General features: G+C 50.1%; 2 protein-coding genes across 2 annotated transcripts; one reads left to right on the top strand and one right to left on the bottom strand.

Annotated features, from left to right (window-relative positions):
• Positions 1 to 498: 498 nt before the first annotated feature.
• On the top strand, positions 499 to 4,292 carry F5891DRAFT_1164252 (fungal-specific transcription factor domain-containing protein; the record flags this gene model as incomplete). Its single annotated transcript, XM_041365352.1, has 16 exons — positions 499 to 727; positions 777 to 853; positions 912 to 939; positions 1,003 to 1,306; positions 1,368 to 1,379; positions 1,433 to 2,059; positions 2,110 to 2,119; positions 2,176 to 2,267; positions 2,317 to 2,425; positions 2,480 to 2,568; positions 2,664 to 2,694; positions 2,747 to 2,952; positions 3,013 to 3,156; positions 3,224 to 3,622; positions 3,665 to 3,840; positions 3,878 to 4,292. Exons 1-16 carry the CDS (start codon positions 612 to 614, stop codon positions 4,290 to 4,292), a joined length of 2,835 nt encoding a protein of 944 aa, XP_041225694.1. The 5' UTR covers positions 499 to 611.
• Positions 4,293 to 4,435: 143 nt separating this feature from the next.
• On the bottom strand, positions 4,436 to 6,332 carry F5891DRAFT_1227669 (batten's disease protein Cln3; the record flags this gene model as incomplete). The annotated part of the gene is made up of 9 exons (XM_041369523.1): positions 4,436 to 4,652; positions 4,708 to 4,934; positions 4,994 to 5,085; positions 5,277 to 5,526; positions 5,577 to 5,676; positions 5,728 to 5,797; positions 5,860 to 5,926; positions 5,977 to 6,167; positions 6,215 to 6,332. 9 exons carry the CDS (start codon positions 6,330 to 6,332, stop codon positions 4,436 to 4,438), a joined length of 1,332 nt encoding a protein of 443 aa, XP_041225693.1.
• Positions 6,333 to 13,614: the final 7,282 nt, after the last annotated feature.

Below are 13,614 nucleotides of genomic sequence, written 5' to 3'. Positions count from 1 at the left end.
TCAAACATCTACTTAGATCGCAACTTGGGGCGGAATTGCCGCAGTGGCAGTGGTAGCAACAGACCCTGAATCATGCCTAGGTCCCCGTCTCATCCTGAATGCGGATGAGTGCACAAAATACACTACACCTTTTGGAAAATAAATATCAGTCTCAGTATTATCCGGTGGCGAAAACGTGTACGGTAAGCTTATCATTTGCGCGCCATGCGGCTGACGCGAAGCTGGATTCTAATAAAGCCGACAACCAGACGTTGAAGGTGAGTTGCTATGTCTATCAGAAGGCTTCAAGATATATAATGACCTTTGAATAATAGAATCGTCCTTGAAATCGCCATAGAAATGTTACGGTGGTTGCAAGTTTCAAGAACGTGTTACAACCACTTTCGGAGTGCATCTGTACATGATACTGTCGAGGAGGCGCACATGTGGGAATCTCGGAACATAAATGTGAGAGCGGAAGCAAAATTACATAAACATGCCGTTTGTTCTAAATGAAAAGTTCTTTAAAGTTAGGGACGACACAATGCAAGGCCCTTTGACTCCTTTTCCTTTCTTCCTTTGCCCAGCTCTATGCGTCTCGGTTGCCTTAGTTATTCACTCAGCCTAAAGTCATGCCTCAAGCATCCCGTGGAAGTGCTCGTCAGCCTGACTCCAGAGACGTCCAAAAGGCCATGGACAAGGAGCAGAAGAGAAGCCGAGGCGCTATGTCATGCGCCGAGTGTAGAAGGTGGTGCTCCATTTTTGATCAGTTTCCTCCTCTCATCTTTTGTCGCTAGACTCAAACTGAAATGTGACAAAACTATACCGTGCTCTTCATGCAGACGCAGAGGCTGCTCCGCCATCTGTCCTAATGGTATGTTCACGTGTTCATCTGCTGTAAGATGCCCTCTTATCAAGACCGTGGGCGCTAGGTTCCCTCACGACTGGTCAGGGAACTCGGTAAGTCCCCTACGAGCCATGTAGGTAGCTGAAGCTCCATGTCAATGTTGTTCCTCGTTTCAGGTTCGTGCTAGCAGATACAGAAAAATTGCATCAGAAGATTGCACAAATGAGTGACAGGATTCGTCAACTTGAAGATGCACTTTCTATTTCACAAACCAGTCCTGGCGAACAGCATCCTCTTCTGCATAGAAATCTTCTCGACATCAAATCGATCATAGATTTGCATGCTGCTATAGATGAGGAAACGGCAGGTAAATCCAAGCATGAAGTCGATGATGAGTCGCAATACATCGAATCTTTTGGGACGCTCGCCATACGGGACGATGGAGCTGCAACTTTCTATGGTCCATCCGCCGGGTCGGAGGTGAGCATTGCATTGGCAACTTTCTTTACAACGGCTGATTGCATCATCATAATGACTTTAGAGCCTGCTCATCGTATGTTATGAGCGTCCTCTCAACCATACCGCTAGACTAATTATGTGCCACAGGGAGAGTCTGCCGTATCACCGACACATGATTTTAGTCCAGGCAACAGGACACAGCATACTGAACATATGTCTCCCAGTGTCAAGCATCTGTCCAAGTCTTTCCCTCTGGCTCCAGTGTTTAATGATGAGGTTGATCTCAACTACCTCATTCAAAATCATTTACCTCCTTGGCATCGTGCTCGTCACTTGAGTGAGCTGTATCTCCAGCAAGCACCATGGTTCTTTGGAGCGGTAACAAAACGGCAACTCATGGAGGAGAACCTTCCCTTATGGTACGCAGAAGCATCAGATCTCATCCATCTGGGTTCCGTGGCGCCATCCGTGGCCTCTGGGAATGATGCTTTGAGTAAAGGTCCTCATGAACTCGCCTTGATGTTTGTGATATTCTGCTTTGGGGCACTGACGGATCACAGATTGCCCCCTGCGCCAGACAACGAGGAAGCCGACATGTATTTCACTCTTACGCGCGCTGCCCTAAACTTGGAGCCCGTACTTGACCGTCCACCATCAGTGGCAACCATTCAGACTCTGGCTTTACTCGCAATTTATCAGGGCCTTTGCAGTGGAGAAAACAGCATTGAGAGCACCTGGGGAATCTTTGGACTTGCAACAAAGTTAGCTCAGAGCGTAAGTGGTATTAGTTTCGTGTTTCCACTTCTTGACGCTGTGCTATATAGATTGGACTGCGTCAGTAATTCAATCATTTGTATCATCGGCCAAGTTAGCTTATTATCCACTGCCAGACCGTGATTGCGCCCGCTGGCAGCTACCTCCACAAGAGGTGCAAAAGCGCCGTGCGCTGTTCTGGGAGCTATTCATCACAGACGGGTGGCAGGTAAATCTTGTCCTTGTGATTCTAATGTTCCTAATTAACTTTCACGTAGTCCTTGGCTACAGGTCGTCTTGCTACGTTTTATCTGCCTTTTGTAGACTGCGAACTACCTAACGACCCCGATTCCACGGTGGACGAAGACGGAACTGTTGTACCAAGCTGTAGGTCCTACTTTCTTCTCTTTCGTGTGTTGACCTCAACGTTAATAACCTCAGTCCCGGCATGGAAGGCTCGCTTTGGTTTCCATTGCATATCCGCAATCATCCAACATGTACAAACGGCTAAGGTACCAAAGTATTCTGTTGTCATCGAGCTGGATCGCACGATTCGCGACATGGAGCTTCCAAAATACGCCCAGCGACCTCCGAGACAGGGCGCTGAACTTGGAGAAGCGATGAGCATTACATGCCCCGGAACTACCGACACCTGAGTAAGCGATTCCAACAGTCTAACATCAAAGCAATTTTTCAAGTTCGTTGCAGCTCTGCTATATGTTCATCGATGCTTTTTTGCGGAAGCTGTATCAAACAACCCCACAGACCCCATGAGCAGCCCATTTGCTCCATCGTTCCTCGCAGGGTACCGTAGTGCCTGTGAATTGATTAACGGTCTTCGCACGCAGTTCGACTTGTTCCCAGCACAAATCGCTCGCTTCTGGGTTTTATGGACCCATGCGTTTTCTTCATCCGTGAGCACACCCCGCTGGCATACCGTTCTGAATACCATGTTGATACTCCAATATAATTAGGTATTGCTGTCTTCTGTTGTTACGCATGCATCTGGAAGCGGTTCTCGGTCGAAGATCACTACTGCAGCTTTGACCGAGCTGCGACGCGCTATCAGTCTTTTCAAAGAAGCATCTGTTTTTGGAGGTCGAGCTGGACAATTCCTTGTACGTCAGCATTAGCACTGGCATACTGAACACCGGACAATGCATGCTGACGCCGATGCCTTCATAGCCTATCCTTGAGAGGCTGTTGCAGAAAGCTGAGCAGGCATACAGTACTGCCACTCCTACCGTGACGCGACGAGATATATTCTCGAATACTGGTCCAACAAAGTCGAAGGATGAACTTTCGATTTTCAGTGGACAAATCAACAAGGTTGCCACTAAGGCCCCCGTACCACCATCTTCAGGACGGAACAGCCATTCACCAGGAAACGGCACCAATCTGAGTCAATCTCCCCCGGTGCAGGTAGAAGGCACTCCTCCGCAGGCATTTAGCAACATCCATCCATCGTTGCGCGAGCAGTGGAGCAGTTTCGAGGGAGATATCAATACTCAGCTTTACAACGCTCAACGAGACGCGTATTACACAGAGGACGATGATTTCATGGCCCACGCATCTACTGAGGATGTACGCGGAATGACCAGTACATACCAAGCCCAGCCGGTCCAGCGTCAGCAGCATCCAGGTGCACAGCCGCCACAGGGATACCGTCACCACTTTCCCGCCTCGTCGCATGGGTCTTCTCAACCGGTCGATGCACAGAGCTCTTTCCAAGCCGAGAGTCAGCGCCGGGAACCTGTGTACACGTCTGGTAGTCAGGGGCCACAATATCAGCATGAGCCGCAGTATGCTCAGGCGCTGCCACAATCGCACCATCACCAGTCCTGAAAATACTCAATACCATGCGAAGCCTCATCAGCAACATCCTCAGCAACATTATCACCATCATCCTGACCCCCAGTCCCAGCCCCCGCCTCAGCCCCAGCAATACTATAGTCAGGAACAGCCTAGTCATCATATCCATGATCCATACCAGTCATCATCATCCTTCAGCACTGCAGATCCTTACCCATCTGGTGACTACAACGCAAGACCCTCCCAATCATATTGGGAATCTGCACAGCAGTCGTATCAGGCGCAGGAAAGCACTGCGTATTATCAGTCCTCGTACTATGAAAATCAGTACCAAATGTCCCAGCATCCCCCAGCTCCTACAGAATACCCATCGGTTTCCCATCTGCAAGAGACGTGGCAGTCATTCAATATTTACGTCGGCTCGCCGCGTCGGCCGACGTAGAATTCCGCTCGTCCAGATCTGTACTCTAGTGTTTTCATTTGGTCACCTAGTATTCCTTTCGGTTTCGTGATATCCTCTAGCGCATTGTGTATCATTACTGCTCAAATATTGTATATAAACTACGTCTTCCGTAGGTCGCAGACCTAAAGCCCTTGGCATAGGTACTTCCCCCTTGTAACTTGTGCTCTGCAAAGCTCCATTTCCGTTGGTACAGCGAGAATTGAAGCCAACAAAATCCCAGAGCTATCGGCAAAACCAATGGAACCTATCTTGAACTCGCGCTCTTGCTTTATGACATCGGGATCATGCGTCGAGGCTGGATCCGGTTGCTCTTGATTGATACAATAGAACACGTTGACGCTAGCAGTCATTCAATCAGATCATCAACTTCTATCCGGACAAAAATAAGACACACTATGCCAAACCGCCACATACGCCTTCAATACTGATGAGTATGAAAACCAGGAATATACTTCCTGCCTCACGATCTTCTGGAAGTAGCCCGACAGCGGACTCAAATACTAGCAGAAGCAGTATTACGAACTGGATAATAGCCGGAGCAGGAAGGAGATGGGCCGGAAGGGTTTTCAAGCCCAGAGATATGCTTGAACGAGAGAAAAAGACCGTGGTCTGGTAAACTAGCTATGAATGAATCGTTATCAAAAATGTAGTTCAGGATCGCGGCGAATTATCATGCAAACCTGCCAAAGTGGATAGTAGTCGCGGGTAGAATGAATGATCTTGCTGAGGAGGCCGTGTGACGGAACGGGAAATAATAAAGTCGGTGCGATACCTTGTATATGTTCAGAAAGACTAAGTGCAAAGATAGACATGACATACCTGGTTGATAGTATACTCAAGCTAGGTTGTGCAGGTCAGAAGGCATGCTCTGTGTCTAAGAAACATCGACTACTTACGGTATAAACACAAACTGGTAGTAAATTATTAGACATATGAGAATCGCGAGTAATAAAGACTGCTCACATAGCGGAAGCATATACTTCAATAACATCGGTTTGACTAGACGCCATTTATCCGCGGCTGATAAGCGGACGGTAACCTTGGGTTCCACACGAGATTCTACGTCATCTTGAGCAGACAAATCATCATCAATTTCAGTCTCAAGGTCGTCAGCGGGGACGAGCGTGTATGACGTAGAGGATGACTGATGCATGAATGCTGCTGGACGGGGGAGCAGGAAAAAGTATGCCAGAGGAAGGATGAATGGAAGAACCTGCGATGCAATATGAGCGATTGTTTTGGCTGCTATGCTTATATTGTTACCGCTGAAATGCCAACACCAGTACTGACACCCAGGCCCCTGAGTTCCCACCACATGAATGCTCCGACAATACCTGCAGCTCCTGTACCTGAGGCGAAGTATCTGTCAAGTGGAATCAACATGAAATAGCTCGAAGGGTGAGATAATGCGGACCCAACGCTTCGACCTCCTACCGAACGGCTGTATGTTGTCGAAAGTTGCAAGAAGGTCATTTCTCCCAGACCTATCGTTTGTCGTTCACGTGAGAAACACTAGCGGGTGTGCATGATGAATGTGTAAACTCACCCGACGAAAACGACGCGAGACATATTCCCAGCAGCCTCGAATACAGGCTTTCATGGAAGGCAACGACCTGTGTGTAACATGAATTGTGATTTCGAAGAAAGTCTGTTGTCAGATTACCAGCATGCCTATAAAGCTTAACGTGCAGCAGGCGACAATGCGTCGAGCATAACGTATGCGACCTTTGAGAAAGTACGGCCACCCGAGCTTCACAATTAAGGCCGGAGCGATATTACAAAAGGCAATGATGCCCTTAGGTGTTGACGGAGGGACGAGGTCGAGTGCAGCCGAAAGTATGATGACGTAGAGTACTTTATGATGATCAGAGTAGCCATTTGAAAAAACAAAAATGGCACACCATTGTTTATGAGTCCAAAGAGAAAGAAAGAACATCCAAGCTTCAAGGACAATCGTTTCTTGCCTGCCGAACAAGCCAAATCAGTAAGGTTTGAATCTCCATTAAAAAATGGCGTCATGATACAAGGTAAGTACTAATTCTAGCTCAGCCCGGCGTCTACGTCACGGTTTGAAAAGCTTTGCTACAATCAACACAACACTTGCCATGCATATCGAACACTGACCTGTGCTTGGTATAACAAAATGTCCTTCGGTATGAAGAGCGGCTGTGCTGTGGGGTTCGACAGACATCTCCGAGAGAACACCGGCTTGCCAGTGGGTATCGTGGGCACGAAGAGAGTTCTGGCGTATAGACTGGAGTTCCAGATCACCTTAATAAGGCTCAGACGTATCAATATCACGACGAAACACTACAGCTGTGCGCCTGGGATGATAGCTGGTCAAGAATAAAGGTGCAACATGCGAAACACGATGCATGATAACCTCGCTGCCCGGATCTCAGCCAACCCCTAAAGAGGGGGTCACTTTGGGGCTCATCGACACAATTACACTAGTTAGGAAGCCCCGGGGCCCGGGCCCCACGGCAGCGACTCCACCCCGAAGGACAGATATGTCTTCGTGCTGCCGTGAAAAATACCCAGCTCTGAACAGAACTATTATGATATATCCTCACTATTATATTAGTAGTGTCAGTCGCAAACATCAGGAAAACACTCAAAATGCCATAGCCCTGGTGACAGCTATATAGAGCTATATAGCCGCTGTAGCACTATATAGGCACCCTTCAAGCTACTGTAGTCGCAGTAGCGCTATATAGGCACCCTTCAAGCTACATACGGCTATATAGTACTATATAGCCAAAGTCACCGCTACAGGAGTCAGCTGGAGAAATATTTGCTACAGGTCACTCCAGGCAGCTACAGCGCTCGTGTGATATTAACCTGTCTACAAACTACTTATGACAGACACACCGAACATCTCGCCATCGATGAACTTGTTAAAATAAAAATCATTGCCGCATCACCAGTCAAGCTTGTCCCAAACATATTTTTCTAATTCATAGTGTCTTCAATGCCCGAGCAGGGTTCGCTGCGGCTACCGAGCACTCAGCAACGAACTACTTGCATGTCCGAGTCGCGTCGTCAACCGCATTGCACCAAGGCAAGAGCGGAAACACAACTTACTGTAGCTCGGCGGGTCACCTCCCCTCACTGCCAGGCCCGATACAGACCAATTTGGGCTACCACACCGGTAAGCCACGGAGTTATTAGAAAACTACCCGTACTCACATCCCAAAGTCCTACTTCTATGCATATACAGCCAGGGCAGCAATGATTCCCGTCGCTGAAGATGGGACAGACACCATCATCACTGACAACTGGCATAGACACTGTCCACTCGAAAGCAGCAACAACAGCGAGGATGAAGGAGAGACGCATTATCTGTGAGATGTGTGCGGTAGGAAAACAGCTTGCTTTGTGTCCTGAATAATGTTCTGCTCGCCCAACAAACTTCTTCAGAACAGATGTCATTTTTATTGCCAGCAGACCTCAGGTTTGATTCGCTCTATCTTCGACATTATCTTAGTGACAGAACACTAGGGAATGCTGGTAATATGTAATTCCAACCCGTTGTGGCATACAGCCTGCAGCTGGGATAGGTGACGACGATGATCCCTGGAGATGGATACTAACAGACATTCAGAGTCTCGTCATACATGGGAGAATGCTAACAGGAGATCGGCAGCTGGCTTAGGAGATCTCGAAAGACCCAGGTGTTGGAGTACGAGACCGAGAGATCTGAGGCCAGGGGGAGATCCGAGTCGAGAGAGTCCGAAGGATCCGAGTGATAAGGGGAGAATGGTTCGAGCACGCGCCAAAACGGACGAAGACGAGCAACGTATGACGTCGGCTCGCGTCCTAGTTTATTTTCAGTCTCTCATTCATATGTTCCAGTACCTGACCAACTTACTATAAGATTACCAGCAGTACCGCAGGTGCATCTCAGTTTTCGTTCGAGACAACTGAGATGTACGTGCCAACAAGTCCCTAGAGTTTACAACGCGTCTAATGTTAGTTATAGCTTGTCTTTGTCGTTCTAGGTAGACGCACCGTTATAGAGTTTTCGTTCGAGACAACTGAGATCTTGTCTTTGTCGTTCTAGACTCCTCGTGACCCTCTTGCTCGTCATAAACGCCTTTAGGTTATGAGCCCTGCCTCCATCATGGAATCTACGCTCCCCGGTACAAACTCCACCCTGTTCAATATCCCGAAGCTCGCAGAAGACGGCTCGAATTGGATTACTTACAAAGAACGAACACTAACGGCTATTGGAGCCCGAGGTTTGATGCGATATACCGATGGACGTGTCTGCGAACCTATTCCCTTCGTCATCGATCCGAACACCAAGGCCGTAAAGAAGCCTGACGGTTCGACGCCAACGCAGACTGAAATAGACGAGCTTGATAAGAAGATCGACGAGTACCACCAGAAAAACTCACTCGTAAAGCAGCAGATCTTCAGCACGATCACTGATCGGCTGTTACTGCGCGTCCAGAAGCTTGGGGAGGCATCTGAGATCTGGAACGAGATTTGTCAGATTCACGAGGGTAAGACTGAACTCATGCAAATAGACTTACGGCGTCGGTTGCAAGAGACACGCTGTGAGGAAGGAGGCGACATCAAGGGCCATTTTGCAGAGCTCATAAGGCTCCGCGAGTCGCTGGCAGGAATGGGCGCGGCTATCGTCGATAACGACTTCCACGCCATTATTCTAGGCTCGCTCCCGGAGTCGTACCGGCCCCTCCTATCGTCCATCAGCGCAGCAGCTAGGATAACTAAAAGTCCCCTCACCTCCTACGAGCTAATCAGCATCATCACCGAAGAGTACGAGCATCGCCTACTCACCGAACGCCGTCCCACCAAGAAGGGAGCTTCAGGCTCCGCCCTATCTGCTAGAGAAGCTAAGGGGAAGGGCAGAGCATCAGCCGGCACCCCCAAAACGAATCCGGAGGTCACCTGTTTCAATTGCGACAGGAAGGGCCACTATAAAATGGACTGCTGGCGTCCGGGGGGTGGTAAGGAAGGGCAAGGCCCTAACCAGCAGAAAAGGAAGGCCGAGAAAGCACCCAAGCAGGCTGCTAACTCGGCCACACAGCCAGAAGCCCACGACGACCAGTACGCCTTCGTTACGTCAGATTTGGCGAGCGTGGCAGGCGAGCTGAACGTACCTGTCGAGAAACGAGGCGCAATCGTAGATTCGGGCGCGACCTCTCATTTTTGCCCTGATAGGGCGAAGTTCACGAACTTCGTGAGCATCCCTCCCCAAGACGTTCGCACAGCCGACGGTTCGAGCTTGAGTGCGATTGGCCGTGGAGATGTGCACCTGGAGCTACCGCTCGGTGAGAAACGCACAAGGGTCACATTAAAAAACACACTCTACACACCGAAAATGGCCTTTACGCTAATTTCCACGAATCGTATCGCAGCGGCTGGCCTAGCCGTGCTGTTCGAGGACAGGATGTGCAAGCTCCTGTCGAAAGGGCCAGACCGGAAGGTCATTGCAGAGATCCCCCAGGTTGAAGGCCTGTATAGTGTCGCAGGAGGACAACAACGTCAGCATCATGCCAACATCACAAAAGGGAAGCTTACCGTCAGCAGCGCCCACAAAGTACTGGGCCACGTGTCCCAGACTGCAGCCGCTGATGCAATCCGGAAGGGCCTAGTCACCGGCCTAGAACTGGATGACACATCGAAAGCCGAATTTTGCGAAGCCTGTGTGCAAGCTAAGTCAACGAGGAAGCCCTTCCCAGAGGAAAGCACGAGCCGCGCACTTACCTATGGTGAGCTCGTGCACACTGATCTATGGGGCCCTGCCCAAACGGCAAGCATCGCCGGGTGCCTGTACTACGTCACGTTCACGGACGACTACAGCCGGCAGACTAAAGTTCAGTTCCTCAAATTGAAGAGCGAGGCACTTACAGCGTTTAAGGCCTATGAAGCCTGGTTGGCACGTCAGATGCCGGGAGTTAAGCTGCGCAAGGTCCGTTCGGACAGAGGGGGAGAATATCTCAGCGCTGAGTTCGACCTGTACCTCCGTCAGCAGGGTATCGAGCGTCAGTTAACCATCCACGACTCACCTCAGCAGAATGGCGTGGCCGAACGCCTGAACCGGACCCTCGTTGAACATGCTAGGGCCATGCTGATAGGGAGGGATCTCCCTAAGTACCTGTGGGCAGAGGCGGTCAACTATGCAACTTGGTTGAAAAACCGCTTACCATCAAGGTCGACCCCCGGCACTACGCCATACGAGCTCGTACGCAAGTCCAAGCCGGACTTGTCGCGAGCCCATGAGTTCGGGGCGAAAGTCTTCGTCCACGTGCTGGATGCTGGGAAGTTGGAGCCGAAGGCAGAGGAGGCAATCTTTGTGGGGGTAGACGCTGAAAGCAAGGATTATAGAGTGTACTGGCCGGGGAAACGCCGTGTATCGGTGGAGAGGAACCTCACCTTTGCACCGGCAGAGATCCTGGTGGATGCACTGGACGAGGGGGAGCCTACTGCTGTTAACGAACATAACAGCGGCAACGGTAATAATAACTCACCTCATAGCGTCCAGCCCATCACCACTACCACGCAACAGCAACCTCAACCATCTACCGCCCAGCAACCTCAACCATCTACTCCTCAGCAACCTCAACCATCTACCGAGCAGCAACCTCAACCATCTACTCCTCCAAGGACGACGAGGGCCAGACCTCCTCCGGGCTACTATGCTAGCCTGAACGAAGGCAGCAATGCAGCGGCCATAGCGATGGAGAACCTGTTGGAAGCGTCAGAGGTAGATTTATTGGATGAAGAAACTCACCTTCACCTTGCCTTGGCAGTCGCCCAACCAGAGCCCACCTTGCAACAGGCGTTAAACGGACCAGATGGAGTAGAGTGGCAGGAAGCTGTTGATTACGAGATAAGTCAGCTTGAGAAGTTGGGGACGTGGGAAGTAGTAGACTTACCTCGCGGCGCTAACCTCATCCCCTGCCATTTCGTGTTGGCCACGAAACGTGGACCCGACGGTGAAAAACTCAAACTGCGGGCACGACTCGTTGCCAACGGCCAGAAGCAGCAGTTCGGTGTCGACTACTTCGACACGTTCGTGCCCACAGCCAACATGAGCACCATACGCGCTGTATTGATGATGGCGGCTCAGAACGACTGGGAAATCCACCAAGTCGACATAAAAAGTGCGTACCTCTATGCGAGTATCCAGGAGGAGATTTACATGTGCGCGCCACCCGGCTACCTCACGGAGAGTCAGCGAGGAAAAGTGTTGCGGCTGCGAAGGAGCTTACCTGGTTTGAAGCAGGCCGGTTTTGAGTGGGCTGAGGAGTTAGCAGGAGTTTTTGCGAAGATAGGTTTCGCCCGGTCCAAGGTGGACCAGGCAGTCTACTACAGATGCGCACCGGACGAGCACGTCGTCATCACCGTCTCAGTGGATGACATGGCTGTTACTGCCAACCGGACCTCCCACATCACCCGCTTCAAGTCCCAGCTCCGTAAATTCTTCGAAATCACGGACCTGGGCGAGCTAAACTGGCTGTTAGGGCTAAAGGTAACGCGAGACCGTGGCGCACGTACCTTGACACTCTCCCAGAAAGCCTATGTGGACACGATCGTCGAGCGCTTCTACATGGGAGACGCTAAGAGTGCACAGACGCCGATGGAACCTACACTCACCTTGTCTGTTGACCAGGGACCTGCCACGGTGCAGGAGATCCAGGCCATGCGCGATGTACCGTATCAGCGAGCCATTGGCTCGCTGATGTATGCAGCCACTAGCACCAGGCCGGACATAGCATTCCCTGTCGCGACATTGTCGCAATTCATGCGCAATCCTGGTAGGCCTCACTGGGAGGCCACCAAGAGGGCACTACGCTACCTTAAGGGCACGGGAGACTTCGAGCTAACGCTCGGTTCGACGGACGGAGGTCTTGAAGCCTTCGTGGATGCGGACTGGGCGTCACAACCCCACCAGCACTCTATGTCCGGGTACGTAGTCCTTTTGAACGGAGGTCCCGTTGCATGGAGTGCCCGGAAGCAACCACTGATCGCGCTATCCACGGCAGAGGCTGAGTATATCGCCCTGACCAGTGTGATATGCGAGTTACTTTACCTTAGGTTGCTCCTCGGGGAGCTATACGACCCCGTCCCCAATCCTATCCCCATGTTCTGCGACAACCAGGCTGCCATCGCATTAGCGTCCAACGGCAAGTTCCAATCACGCACCAAACACATAGACCTTCGATACCATTTCATCCGCTCCCACATCAAGAACGGCACATTCAAGCTATTCTACTGCCCCTCCGAGGACAACATCGCCGATGCCTTTACAAAGGCCCTGCCGAGACCGCGACTCCAGAAGTTGCGAACGATGATGAGCGTGGCTTGCGCTCGAGGGGGAGTGTTGGAGTACGAGACCGAGAGATCCGAGGCCAGGGGGAGATCCGAGTCGAGAGAGTCCGAAGGATCCGAGTGATAAGGGGAGAATGGTTCGAGCGCGCGCCAAAACGGACGAAGACGAGCAACGTATGACGTCGGCTCGCGTCCTAGTTTATTTTCAGTCTCTCATTCATATGTTCCAGTACCTGACCAACTTACTATAAGATTACCAGCAGTACCGCAGGTGCATCTCAGTTTTCGTTCGAGACAACTGAGATGTACGTGCCAACAAGTCCCTAGAGTTTACAACGCGTCTAATGTTAGTTATAGCTTGTCTTTGTCGTTCTAGGTAGACACACCGTTATAGAGTTTTCGTTCGAGACAACTGAGATCTTGTCTTTGTCGTTCCATCAGTAAATTCCCACATTTCTTAACTTCCTTTTTCGAGACTTGCCGCCGGTCAAAATCCCAAAAAGGAGCGGAAAAGTCACTCGCAAAAATGGCGACACCCACTTGCCATCCACTTGCCACAAGGCATATAAGTTGGATAAGTAGATGCCTCCTCTTGAATTTTACTTTTCTACCTTTATTTTCGCTTTTTGAGCAATTATTTTCAATTATTCCTACAATACAAGCAGTGCAAGTCGTGCAAGTAGTGTAAATTGTAGCAACTTATTTCACTTATTTCACTTATTGTGCACTTGTTCAAGACAAAAATAACCGTATATCATTGCATTTGTATATTAAGCGAGACAAAAAGGAGAGAAAGCAATATGAAAGTACTGGTAAGTAGCGAAAACGAGACATTTAACATGCGCGCGGCGGGCAACAGTGAACAAACAAGCAGGGAACAGCGATGATGAATGACGAGAGGAAGGGGCAGTACAACTCTATAAAACAGAAAGTAGCACCGAAATCCGTCAGTTGGGACACTAGAAAGTGACAGAAAAGGACAGTACCAGGTATCAAA

The sequence above is a fragment of the Suillus fuscotomentosus genome (genome assembly GCF_016647785.1).
Source record: "Suillus fuscotomentosus strain FC203 chromosome Unknown F5891scaffold_28, whole genome shotgun sequence".
In the NCBI taxonomy this organism is placed as follows: domain Eukaryota; kingdom Fungi; phylum Basidiomycota; class Agaricomycetes; order Boletales; family Suillaceae; genus Suillus; species Suillus fuscotomentosus.
Note: the sequence above shows the minus strand (reverse complement) of the source record. Positions and strands in the feature narration are given on the sequence as shown.